General features: G+C 35.6%; 1 protein-coding gene across 3 annotated transcripts in view; it reads right to left on the bottom strand.

Moving 5' to 3' along the window:
* The window catches only part of GPC6 (glypican 6), a 1,314,810-nt gene that overhangs the window by 971,854 nt on the left and 328,445 nt on the right, over positions 1-14,511 (bottom strand). For 2 of the 3 annotated variants that reach the window (XM_069067329.1, XM_069067330.1), the window contains one exon: positions 12,746-12,904. In XM_069067329.1, coding sequence (XP_068923430.1) covers positions 12,746-12,904 — 159 coding nt within the window. Of the gene's footprint in view, positions 1-12,745; positions 12,905-13,067; positions 13,326-14,511 lie in introns of those variants that run through there. The other variant, XM_069067331.1, reaches the window with a different exon arrangement.

Raw genomic sequence — 14,511 nt, 5'->3', positions numbered from 1 at the left:
ACCATGCCACACTGACCGTTAGCTATATTCCTGCCAATAATGCCTTTGGAGATAGTAGTTACATTTAAAATGAAATCTCTCAAATGGGGATTTAATAAGATGATAAAAAGTATCTATTAAAAATCAATAGCTACATAATAAAATATGTATTATGCCATATATATCAAGAACTTCTAACCCTAAGTCCCAGAGGATTAGTGGTTGTGTTGTTTTTAACATGGTAATAGTCCTAGAGTTCTTAATTCTAATCTTTCTCTTTCACTTTTGCCAAGCCAGACCAGAATCCAAATCTTTTCACAGTATTACATAACAGGCTTATTTTGTGTTTTGTTTCAATCAGAATTCAATTAAATTCAACACCTCTTTAGAGCAAATTGATTATGTGCTGGTTCTAACTGGCAGGCCATTGGAGATTAAGTATATGGTCTTAACCATTTAGAGTAGACAGTCTTACAGTGGTGAAATTTGTTCAAGAAATAAGGAGAGAACCACACTCACAATGTAACTACATCTCTCAAGTGATAAGGCTAATAACTGTACCTATCCAACCACATATGCCTCAGGACTCAGGAGAAGGAATAACACATGTCCAGATGGGTGTGGTCCAAGACTACATGAGTATAGGGAAGGTTCTGCTTTTTATAGAAGACAGGTGTGGGGATGGGGCAATTTATATTTCCTATTCCTTGGAAACAGCATTCCCTTTAGGGTTAGTACCATTGAGAACACTAGCCCTCATGCCTGGATTATACTACCTCCAGACCTCTGCTTCTTAGAATCCCTGCCTATATTCTTAGCTCAGCTTAGAACCACCTTTTATATGAGGCTTTTCTTGAAACTCCTTTCCCTCTTAGCTCCTATGGACCTCCCTCAAATGGTTTTATCTTTCATTTACTAATAGGATTAGTGCTATTTTTTTCAGATTGAATATAAGCTCCCTAAGGAAAACACATTTTGTTCTTGTCTTAGTATTGTTGGTAACCAGGTGTCACAGTGAATAATCAAGTGCTGGGCTTGAAGTCAACGAGATTTATCTTCCTAAATTCAAATCAAGCCTCAGAAACTTACTAACTGTGTAACCCTGGGCAAGTCACTTAATCCTGTGTGCCTCAGTTTCCTCATCCGAAAAATAAGCTGGAGAAGGAAATGGCAAACCACTGTAGTACCATTTCCAAGAAAACCCCAAATGGGGTCACAAAGAGTTAGACAGGATCTAAAAACAACTGAACAACAAACAACTTGTATCCTCACAATGTAGTACAGTACCTTCATCATGAGTATGTAATAACTGCATAGTAGATGTGAAATAAAACCACTTAAGTTTTTAATGAAAATTAAATATTTTACAATGAAAAAATTTAGGCTCGAAGTGAAATTTTATTTGAGACACTTCACACCTTCACACAATCCACATGTAGGATTTACAAAAATACTCTCAGAATATGAGCTTTCTGAAGGCAGAGACTGTTTTCTGCCCCACTGCACTCCCTATGTTTTATGAGCCTGGCACAAAATAATGGCTTAATGAATGCTTGGTGTCTGATTTGACATCACAAAGAAAGGATTGGACAGCAATAAAATTTGTTTGCATTAAGATGTGAAGAACATTCCCTTCTGAAAATACGGAAATGGAATGCTTCCTAAATCCATTCCTCATGAACTTGCTAGGCAACCATTTTCATTCATCATTTAACATCTTTGAAACTATTAAAGACCATTTCCAATTTCAATAAGAAGTAGGGGGAGAAGTGTTAGCCTTAAAAGAAAAAGTTCAGATGGTCAGTAGATAAGAGTAAATAGAAAACAGCATATAAATCTTGTATTATATTTCAGCACCCTGACCTCCAGTCAAGTCAGTAACAGTAAAGACTTAACAAGCTAACAATCAATGCATGTAGATTTAAATTTATTAGCCAAAATTGAAGTTCTAGCTCTTATACTAGTCTCACCAAAAATAAACTGATTGGTACTGTTTAAAGGGTGATTTATTTGAGGTGGTGTCAACCCAACAAGCACTATGCTAGTTTCTAGGAACAAGAAGAGACTGCATAGAAGTAGACTAAACAAAGGGAAAATGACCTTGAGCTATTGAAGAGAAATGTAAAATATAAACAGAATGTTTAGATGAGAGAGTGCAACTCACATGAAGGATAACATTGGAGCCAACAAAAATCTAGGCGGGAACAACAAGGGTTTAGATGTTCTTTAAAATGTTTTGGTAACCTTTCCTTTTACTCCTTTACATAATATAAGCTCCATAATAATTAGCCAGTTATCATACATCAGGTTTAAGCAACCTTTTTTGATTCAACCTGGGGTAGTATACTGAGCTCTGCATCTGTAGCTGGAGAACCTAGCTCCTTATGGGACTTTGAGAAAGAAATTTTACCTTCAAACATGATGCCAGAAATATTCCCCTAACTTATTGTATCTATTTAGCAATTAATTTATTTTTAGTCCAGGCTATGCCTTTTTTGCTGTAAAGACTTACTGACATGCAAACTCCCCCCACTGATCCAGATCAGGCATTCATCTGCAGACTGTCATTTTAGAGAATAGTTTGAAACGATTTGATTGCAGAGCTTCACAGACTTGCCCATGATCACATAGTATTTTTCAGAGGCAGGAATCAAACCCAGATCTTGTTGATTCCACAACCAGCTTCCTCTCCTTCGTTCAGTTTAGAGTCTAATCAGTGACACAAGCTAAAACCCCATTCTTTAGGCTTTGTTTGAACATTAATTTTCTTATTCTTGCTGTTTTGTATTCTTAGTCCCTAATATTTCTAGCCTCAATACAGGAATGTAGTGGGGTATTTTGACATGTCGGGTCTTCTAAGTCTAGACATGCATGGCAGAAGGAGAAAAACAGTTGTACCACGGGTGAGGAACCTGCAGCCTGGAGGCCATATATGGTCCTCTAGGTCCTCAAGTGCGGCTCTAGGGCTTCAGGCCTCCAGACCATAGGTTTCCCCATCCCTGCTATATACACCAGGTGCTAATATTGTTGTTCAATCCCAGGTCCCAATTAGCATTCTTTTTGCTCTTTTGTTTAAGCTCTGTCTGATTCCCTATGACCCCATTTGAAGTTTTCTTGGCAAAGATACCAGATTGGCTTGCCATTTCCTTCTCCAGCTCATTTCACAGGTGAGGAACCTGAGGCAAACAGGGTTAAGTGAACTTGCTCAGGGTCACATGACTAGTAAGGCAGGATTTGAACTCAGGAACAGGAGTCTTCCTAACTTCAAGTTCAGCACTCTATACTTGGTGCCACCTCGTTGCTGCACAAATAATAAACATAAATCTTTCCGAAGTCGTACATTATTTGAATTTGCCCTGAATACTCTACTGGGCTAAACCTAATTTGTAACTCCAAATAGCAAGAATTCAAATGCATTTGACCACCTGGGAAAGGGGGGGGGGGAACTTGTTCCTTATTTACACTAATTGGGAGCTAGCTGTATTCGAATAGAGGCTTTTCTCCTACCCCAGCAGAATTATGATATGTATCTTGAGATTCAAATAATGCAAGGCTATCTTTGTCTAAATGTTAGGTTAATTGTGTATAAGGCTCTAAGCAAGGTGTTAATTCTTACTGAACTGATTGGAGTAATAAAATAGATATGGAAAATCTGATCCTTACCCTTGAATAGTTTTCATTCCATCTAGAGTCTGGGTAAGCCATGTATGTAAAAACAACACAAAAAAAACCCCAGAATAACAACAACAAAAACATGTAATGACAATAAAATACCATTAAAGAAATGCAAATTTATATGTAAGCAATGAGATGACATGAGGCCTGAGAGAATCAAAGCCTTTTTGGATTACATTATTATTCTTTTGAAAAGGAAACTATGCCACAAACTATGCATTAATAGGAATTACATAAAGGAATTCATTTTCTTCTAACATTCAAAGGCCACAGAGATTTTCTTTCTAGCTAATCTACTTCAAAGTTTACTTTTAATTTAAAAGTTCTGTGGATAAATTTAAAAGTACTAGGTAGGGAGACAAGAATAAGACAGTTTTATTCCATATGTTCATTCCAAGAATTATATTTGCCCATTTTGTGAATGTCACAAAACTTTAGAAAGTGCAATTGAGAAATACTGAACTTGCAACTGGCAGTATTTTTATTTATGTATAATTGTACAGAAATGATCTCAAATCCAACTTTCACAAACATTGTATGGCATCAAGGGTAATAAAGATTGGTTTTTTTTTTTTGTTAAAAATTAGGACTCCTTTGTCCTCTGGGATGGTTCTATACTTAGTGCTCATCACAGAATAAATAACAGTGTGGAGTTGAACCAATAGTTCCCTTATACTTGGGTCCTGGACAGGAAATGCTGCAAAAAGCAAGAACTTTTAGCAACCAGGTTGAGCAACCATTTCAAACATTTCAGTTACCCTCCCACCCGCTCCCCCTCCCCACAAGTTGAAGATAGTCTATTTTCAGGAAATTGGTCTATATTTTTATATTTAAAGTAAATTGTCATTATATTCCCTGAACCTTTACAGAAATATTTCTAATACCTGATGAGAACAGAGGGACTAACAGGGCACACAATTACAACAAAGAGATTTCATCCTCTTATTGAGGAGTACATTTAAATTCTAGATACAGACCATGGTTTCGAATAACAACAATCTATTCTAAATGGGTATTATGTCTAATTTTTTTTTTAAGTTGGGTACTATTATGGCCATCAGTTTTAATTGAGAGGCTTTAATGGATGGTTTTATACCATCGATATGACAACTTATTTCTCTGAAACAACTAAGCACTTGGTCTTACAAAGGGGATTTCTTTTGCAAAGCATTGGTAAAAACATATTCTCTTCTCTTAAAATCTGTGTCAGAAAATGTAGGATGTACGGTCAGCATAACTAGCCACATAGTCTATAAGAAGATGTCAAAACATTGGAATGAAGTAGGAACTAAGCCTCTTTGGCCAATATTTAAAATTTTTCCAACTTGTTCTCTACCAAGTGTAATTCAAAAGTAAACACTTCCCAAAAATAGCCCCCTTCCCCCACAAAAAAAGAGCCAACACTTTTCTGTTAAAGAAAGTCCTATGTTTCCGTCTTTAACATTTAATAGTTGTTGAAAACCAAATAGGAGATAGGTGCACTACTCAACATAGTCCCTTGACCAAAGTGACTCACGTTGAAAACATGACAAAGAGTGATGATGTTTTAAATTGATATTATTTAAATATTCGTTTTACTGACTGGTGCTAAGGCTTTAAGCAGAAATCTAAACACAGAAGCCATCTGGCAAACTGAAGGCTAATATTGCTTTAATAGAGAAAGAGTTTCATATCTTATTAGGACTCTCTAGGGGCGGCTAGGTGGCACAGTGAGTAAAGGCCCTGGAGTCAGGAGGACCTGGGATCGGTTCCGGCCTTAGACACTTAACACACACACACACACACACACACACAAACTAGCTGTGTAACCTTGGGCAAGTTACTTAACCCCAATTGCCCTCCAAAAGGCAAAAAAAAAAAAAAAAAAGACTGTCAGGTTCATGAATGTCCTAGTCAGTGATGAGGGATATTTGCAATAATATTACATTCAGGTAAATAAGGTGGAGACCTGTATTGAATCTCCTGCTAGAAATCAGGTATAAACCAAGATCATGGGACCAACATAATCACACATGCTTTGTAGCTCTGACTCCTTTTACTTTAATGAGTTTTCAGATTATGAGATAACAATGATTTGGCCACTTTCTAATTAATACTACAATTAAATATTTTCTTTGATTTCCAAGAAAATCAGTTTTCTCTCTTTGGTATCATAACAATTCGCCTTAAATGAAATTTAGCCCATAATTTGCTGATATTTACTCAAAGGATTAGTGAGCTACTGCCACTGAACAGATCCTTGTCTGTTCATTAACATTCATGACCAAGAATCCTTCTGGTAGGGTTGGTTTCAGCGGCTGATAGAGCAATACTTAAAAGAAATTGGCTTGTCTGTGAAACAGCTGTTCAGTGAAGCCACCATGCAAGGGAATTGGTGATAATAAGATGATGATATTACAACTACACTGGGAGCATAATATATTCTAAGTTACTCTGAAGTCTATGGTAGGGATCTAAGAATCAGTACAAGATTGGTTGTCCGTCAGAGCAGACATGAAGTCACTGATTAGCTTCTCGCACACACATTTTCAAACAGCCCTGTCAAATGCCAAAGCACAGAGATAATTGAACCCTGAAAAAAATATGGCTCCTCCAAGCACTTTGTTTCAAGCACCCTCACATGCAGACCAGCTTCCCAACACTGACAAATGCAGGAAGTGGGCAATTTCTCAAACTGCTCAATGACTCTGACAAAGCATATCCCTTGTTGGTATCTGATTCTTATTTTTGGAAAGCCTTCCCTTTGGGAAAAATGCCCAGATTCCTTCCCAAGGTTAGTGAGATTATTTTACTATATAACCACCGTTCGTTTCAGCACCTTCCTCTTTCTAAGGGAATGTCCTTTGACTTAAAAGCATGGCAAAGAAGTGGTGGTTAAATAAAGCTATAGTAAGCATTTAGCACCAGTAGCTACTTGACAAATTACTTTCCAAGAGGATTATCATAATTATCTTGAATAAATACATTTAACTCTTGGTCATCTGCACTAACAGGAGAAGATAGGCACACAGTTAATCTAAACATAATTTCTTTTTGGCCTTGAAATACGTTACAAGGTTTGCATGTGGAAGAGGTGAGGGTGGAGCAAGTTAGAGATCCTCCAGTTCAACCTCATTTTACAGATGAAGAAGCTATGAGTCAAATGAAGGAAACTACTTTTGTTGTTGTTCTAGAAGAATATTAGTCACTGAGAAAGGTAATGGTAATACAGTAATCATGGTCCAGCAGAAGCACCTCCCTGTTTGCTTTTCACATGTACTCAAATTAATTTGAATTTCTAGAGCAGGGGAGATAGCTACTATATATTCTATGTCTGGGATTTAAAGAGTTCTATGGAAAATCTTCATGCTAGTTAGGAACAGCCTTGCCTTGTATCAGTTTGAACAAAGATCCACAGATTCAAAGGGATTGAGTCCAACCTGCCTCTCCTTTTTCAAAAGAGGAAACTCAAGTACTTCGATTTCCAAATTATTTATGTATATATGCACATGTTCTTCCTATGTATATAAGTATGGCACATATATTATAAAAAACTGCAAGATTACAGCAATCTATAGGAAACAATTTATATTTCTTTGTTCTAGAATAATCTTATTCACTGTGAAAATTGGGTCATATTTTAAAGAGATCATTCTGTCATCTTCCTCTCTGCCTTATAAGAGTGAGAAATATTATTTAACAAGGAAATATAAGCAGGATTTCATAGTACCAAAGCCAGGGTGCTGATATAAATTACTGTTATATTCAGGATATTTGATATTTTGAGGGTGTTACTACAGAATATGTTTTTCATAAGGATGGAAATTACTGTTCAACATTTTTTTTATTTTGCTTTTAAAAATGCACTCCCTGCCAAAATCTCTGGACAAATGTATGACATTACAATGCATAAATAAGAACCAGGAAGGAAAATAAAGTCATAAAATAGAGAAGGACACACTAAACAACTTTATGTGATACTTCAAATGTGAATAAACAAGAACTCCATCAAATCAGAAGGGAGAGCAATTTCTAAATGAGAAGTCCCCTCACTAAAATGTTTCTCTCTGGGGAACTCAACTTCCATAAATATGCATGGGGAGAAAGTTGATAGTGTAGAACACTGTGATAACATAAGGCTTCATAAGTTAATAAGAATGAATATTCACTAATCACTCATACATTAATAATTCTACACTGCAGCCTATTTTCATTCAAAATATATGCAGTCTTCCATCTTGCAATATTTTTCCTTTTTTCTGATGTCTTAGCTGAATTCATTACCTACCACTTGAGCAAAATGATTGAAATAATGATTTCCAATAAAAGAAATAACACCCTGACTTTAAATATTTGTAAATCTATATAAAAACTAAATAAGAAAAATGATTTTATATTAATGATTTCAACTATACCACCCCATTCTGAAATATGACATACAATGATTAGTTCCCCACCCAAATGTTTATACTGGCTTTGAGTAAACAAATTAAAATCTCTTTGCCTCAGTTTCCCCATTTTCATAACAGGTCAGACTTGGGCAGAGGATAACAACTATTTTGAAGATGATCTACTTGTTTATTTCCATGAAGCCTTTAGATCCCAGTGGCAGGTGGGTGAACAATTGGTCCTGAAGAGAAATATCCTGTGATTAAGAAGTTAGGGGACATGTGTTCCAGATATACTTCTATCATTTAAGTGTGTCACAATAACATCCAGAATAGTTGTTGTATTTTTTGTAATGGAAGATAGAGGCTGTCAACTGCACCAACTGTCATATCCTTACAGGAAGATGACTACAGGAGTCTCAAAAGTTTATTAGTCACAAAAAAGTCCCTGGGCAGATAGTGCCCAGTCCTACCAGTTTAAAATGCCTACTGAGAAAGCCTGGAGATCAGGTCTGGCTATAGGCTTTTATAGATGTTTTTCTAGGAAGAGTAAAATCATCACCAGGTATGCATGTGTATATGTTCATTAGTGTGCTGGTGTTAAATCCAAGTGACTCAACAGACCTAACTGTTAAATTTTTAGTGCAATAATTTATACTATGGAAATTAGCAAAAGCAACAACTCAGGACTTGATTTATTGTTTTCTTGATCACTAGTCTTAAGGAAAGGATGAAGAAGATGTTAATGTAGATTAAACTTTCAAAGTGTCATGCAACATCCCCCCACACACAATTGGTTTTTAAATATTTACTAACGTGATGCATACATATGTAAATATACATATATGCATATATATTTTTAGAGATAGAGAAATAGAAAAAATAGAATGATATAAATAGATCTCTATCTATCTACATCTGCTGGAGAAGAGATGCATATTATGAAGATCAGCCATGAAGACATAAATAATTCTTTCATTCATTCATTAAAAAGTCATTTATTAAACATCTGATATTTGTAAGTCATGATGCTCAGCCCTTGGACAGAATGACAAAATGAAAAATACCTCATTTCCTTAATCTGCATCAAAGAAAGAAGTCCCCATATCAAGCAATCACAGATCTCCTAAGCATTAAAGTAGCTGTTGGCCTAGAATTACTGGACAGGGCATAGTAAGGGAAAGGGTACAAGCTTACTCATGGTTTAATTGCACTGATTGTTCTGGGAGCACATGATTCTGGTACAACCTACTTCCCCCCTGCCAATCTGCATTCCTGGCTCCCTTCAGAGAAGTATAGCTCAGCTGAGGCTTCAGCAAACCAATGTTTTAAGTCTTTCAGACAGAGGATGAGGGAGGTGGTCTCTCCTTTTTGACTTGAGAAAAGGAGTGTATTGCTGAATAATGAGGGCCAGAAGTGAAGACTTAGGCAAGCAGAATAAAACACTTGGAAGTTTGCCATCCCTGAGAATATACATGCTATATTACCTAGACATTAAATAGATACTGCCTCTCAGTAAATTTTGGGTAGAAGGAAGGTGGTGGGAGAGACAGATGAGTAAGGGAAAAGAATTTAAATTATAACATTTTCAGCTTCCTACTACTGCCATTAATCTTTGTTATTTAAAGAGGTACAGCTAAAGCTTGTCAAACTGACGGCAGTTTAAGCATAGTGGGCTATGAAATTAAAAAAATATATTATTATTAAAATATTAATCTTCTTATAATTTTTGAACTCTAACAGAAGATACTGTGGTGAAAAATTAACCTAAACTGATAAACAGCAACTCAGAAAATTAACCAGTATTTTTTGTATAACACTATCCCTTTGTTAGAGGAAAGAAGGTGAAATACTCCTTAGGAGAGAGTTGAGTATGATTCAGACATGTTATTTTCTTATAAAATACTAACATTAGTTGTTCTTCCTTTCTTATTTTCTCTCCATGTCTATTCAGAGAATGAGAGATAAATTTCTTCCTCTGGGAAAAAGACGCAATAAGACTAGATGATCCCTGTAAGGTATTCTGGATCCAATGAGTCTATACTGATATCGATTCAAAAAGCAAACCTATTTCATATATGACTGTAAATCAAATAAACTGAAAAAATGTATGCTCCATATGTTAAATATTTCCAAAACCCCCCACTAGAGAGCACCTTATCTTTTTTGAGACCCTGGAGAAAGTGCCATATGTAAAAAGTGTAATTAATAATAATCAAAAATAATAAGAAAAATCAGAAATACTAACTTAAAACATAAACAATAATTAATAGTGATGTTATTATTTCCAAAACAATCAAAGACCCTTATAGTGCCATTAGTCACATACAAGTAAACACAGAGCAGTAAAGGCAAGAATCCAGAACCCCTATCTTGGATCTTAGATTTCCTACCCTAGGTAATACCCTTAACAATTTGATGCCAATCAATGAACTCAATAAGGAAACTGGGGGGGGGGGGGGAAACAACATTCAACACACTGGTGAATGTATTAACATTTCTAACAATTCTTGATCTAAATTTAGCAATTACTTTTTTAAAAAAAAAGTAAAATAATTTGCACCATCAACTGCAACATATTTCTAATACCACTGCACTCAGGGACTAGATTGGACCCATCATGAAAACAATTAGATGATAAGGTCCCTATGAAAATACATATAAAACTCCTAAATTTCTGATCCTAATCCCATAGTCTCCCAACCTGTAACTAATCCTATTTTGAAAAGGAGCCCAATTCGTGTCCTATCAAGTTGATTGATTGACTTAATGTCCCTAAGTACTACACCACTTAAAACATGGGGGGAGGAGGGAAGAGAGAGAGAGAGACAGAGAGACAGAGAGAGACAGAGAGGCAGACAGAGACAGAGAGACAGAGATGGAGATGGAAGGGAGGGAGAGAACTGAGTTAAAGAAAAGGGGTTCTTAAGTAAGACAAAAATTTGACTGCAGGATTACAAATTGTCAATAGAGAGCAATTAAAAGGCATGGTCATAGTTACAGAGAGGTTTTTGGTTCATGCTTGATGGATACTTGTATTTGTTAAAAGAAAGGGAAAAATACTCCCTAAATGCCTTTAGTGTCTTTACTATACATCTTCTATTTATAACAACTTGATATCTTTTCCACTATGGATATTTCCCTGACATTATTTCAATATGATTTTGTAGTTGTAGTACATCAAATAAAAGAGAAGTATTTTCCAAAGACACAATTTCAATAGCTAGCACTTGGCAGCCAAGAGCTCATCCTAGCTTTGTATAATCACAAACAGGGTATCTCAGGTTGACGTGACATATCATCTATAACCAGAGCTACAAGGGTGCAGGACTTTCTGTCAAGAGATGTGTAATCCGTCATGTCACCATAGAGGCATTCAAGAAAACTGCATGAAAATCACCTCTGTTTTACATACACAGATATACTTTCTTATATGTATGTTCATAGAGAAATTCTGGCATAAGGAGAGAGAAGGAAAGTGAAGTGGAAGTACAGGAAAATCTAGAGCAGATTTCTACATGAATTATCAGATATAATAAAATCCAACACTTCAATCTCCCAATTGCCAACCCAATTCATGATCATGAAATGCTTCATAGACTTGCCTTTTAATAATTTTATTAGAGTGCCAATATGCATGAAATCATGTTTCCATAATAAAAAGGATGAAATTTTATTAGCCCACTCAACAAAGAAAAAGGACCTTTAGACAGATAATCTATTTACTGAGCATTGGCAAGAGGAACTCAAAGAAACGAATGGCAATTCTTTTGACTTTGGGCTCCTCTCCCATATCACTGACATTGTTGAAAGACAAAAGGATGGTCCGTGACACATTGTAACGGTTATCAAAATTTGCAGGCTGGTTTAAAGCAAACCTTTACAAAATTTTTTTCCAGTTGTTAAAACTCCACATTTTCTACCAAAAAGTCACTTTTAAACAAATATAATAATTTAGGCTCCATAAAAAATTTTAAACTAAGTTTAAATTTTAGTATTTTCTTTGGTAAAGTTATGATGAGAAAATGTGATATAGTTGTCTTAATTATTCTTTCTTCTGATTTTAATAGAGTATATTTATTTTAAAATGATCATAGAAATGAAGATTGCTCAACAATCAGCAATTCAAAAAAAAGACTCAAACCTGATGCTGTAAATCCTGTTTGCCCAATCATAACATCCTAATACTGAGGGACCTCTTGAAATGTGGGTCACCTCAAGGAGGTGCACATAATCAAAAAAGGGAACTGTAAGAGAGCCTAAGATTTATCATTTTGTCTACAGAGACACCAAAGCTATATAGGATGATACAGGTGGCTGAGGAAGGCAGGAGAGTCAATGTGTGATGACCACAATTACTCTTTCCTGGACACTTTTAGATGGGTGGTTCTCAATAACTTTTAATTTTATTTTTTTTATTTTTTATCTCAATAACTTTAATGACAGAAATGCATGTTATGTTTATATGTTACATTTAGAGTCATTCATAATCACATATTTTTGTGTTATCTTCCTTTTCTTACAATGACACCTTTTGCAAACTCTGCTAAAAAGAAAAATGTTGCTTTTCTTATGAAATAACCACGGCTAGTAAATGTTCACGACTGAATTCAACGTGCTTACTATTTAGTCAAACATTGTGTACAAGATAGGGAGATTCTTATAAGAAAGAAAAAAAAACTTAAGAGACGCAGTAGGAGGAATACTGGGAACATTTCACCTACCATCAAATTTCTTGTGCCTTGACACAAATGTGGTGCGCACAAAATGGCTTGTCTCTTCCACGAGATTTTCAAATTCCAGTTTGCTTTGCTGGCTCAATTTATCTTCCATTTCTGTGGTGCAGCAGGTGTACTCCTGAGGGCAGATTCTTAAGTGTTCCCCTAGAATAAGATAAAATGGTGGCATGTGATTAAAAATACTGCAGTAGACTATTAGGGAGGCATTTCTCCATCACTGCCCTGAAGTATCATGGTACCATTCTATCAGAATCTTCCAACCATTGTCACAAATCACACCCTCATTTTACCAAAGGAAAAAGACTACCTTTCTTTGGTGTAGTTCAAGTTGCTAGTCATGTAAATGAAGGTGTATTAAGAGAACTAAAAAGATTATTGCTTTCCTTCTGTTTTTGTTTGAAGTGTCCTGAGTAATATTTAGTGACAGTACCAGTAATAATAAGGTTTCAAATGTCCTTGTCTTTAAAAGCTCAAGGTGGAGGAAGATATTTCAGTGATATTGCCATAGTCTCTTTAACAAGCATGGCTAAGACTGGAAGATGATATTTCCCTGCTCTCACTTTCTGCCTGTCTGTTCAAATGCAGCACTATTCCCTCTGTACAAGTAAGTATATTTTTAATGGCAGGTCTTGGGTCCTACACTTTCTGCTGGTAGACATTTCTTGTCAGCACAGAAAAAAAGCTCTCATGAAAGAAGGAATGCACTGAAGGGTTTAATTAATGCTTATGTTATATGGAAATGCAATGTAAAAGGTAATGAAAGCCTCTTATTTAATTCAACAGATTTATCTCTTGATGTACCCTGCCAGTTCTTTCGACAATATTGCTTTATTCAGTGCTATTTGCAAGGGGAAGCCAATTCCTTACCTCATGAAATTAAAATGTTCTGTTATTACATAAAATGTGAATTTCCAATTGATGCAGCACTGTTAGTGTCAAAAATACTTAGCATGGGTTCTGGGAAAGAGGGAAAACCCACCCAAACTCTGGAGAAATAAAACTAAGAAGATCCCCTGTGATTAAAGTCACTCATGAAGCATTGAAAACATTAACACTAAGTGCTTGATGCTGTGATTAAAATTCATTTATAGTATTTTACAGTACCAATAAAATAACTTGCAGTGCCCTAGGATCAAATATTGAGTATCTCATGCCTCTCCAAACTAGTGTTGTATGTAAACCTCTGAGTATAACAATACCCAAATTAGAAGTTATTATGTATGGGTAGTAAAGTATAAAGCATAAAAGCCCTTTTATAATACAAAGAAGTGGAAGGGGTAGGAAAATTCATCCAAAAACCAAAACAAAATATAAAGGGGAAAGAAATTCTGCTACAGAAAAAAATCGCCTAATGGTTCCACTGGGCTACCAGCTACCACTCTTCAAAATTCATGGGGAAGAGGGGAAGGAAAGGGGAGAACCAGAAACAGGGAATTTAAAAACTTATCTTTTTAAATGGCAAAGATAAAAATGCTAAAAATTCTAGTCTGTCATTAATACAGGGAAGATACTAGAGTAAAATCAATTTATCTAGAAGAATATACAATAGCGAGAAGTAACAAATACGGTAACTTTGAGAAAACTACCAAAATGACTTCATTTCTTTCTGGAATCAAGTGAATAATCACATCAGGAGGAGCCAATACTGGAAATTCAACAATGCTTTCTACTCCATTATTCATGACTTCCTCATATACGTGTGTGTGTGTGTGCACGTGCACATGTGTAATTTACTATAGTGGTACTAGAAC

Source organism: Petaurus breviceps, unplaced genomic scaffold (assembly GCF_028583685.1).
Source record: "Petaurus breviceps papuanus isolate PSGF00001 unplaced genomic scaffold, PetGlider_PUasm1.0 90743, whole genome shotgun sequence".
NCBI lineage: Eukaryota > Metazoa > Chordata > Mammalia > Diprotodontia > Petauridae > Petaurus > Petaurus breviceps.
Note: the sequence above shows the minus strand (reverse complement) of the source record. Positions and strands in the feature narration are given on the sequence as shown.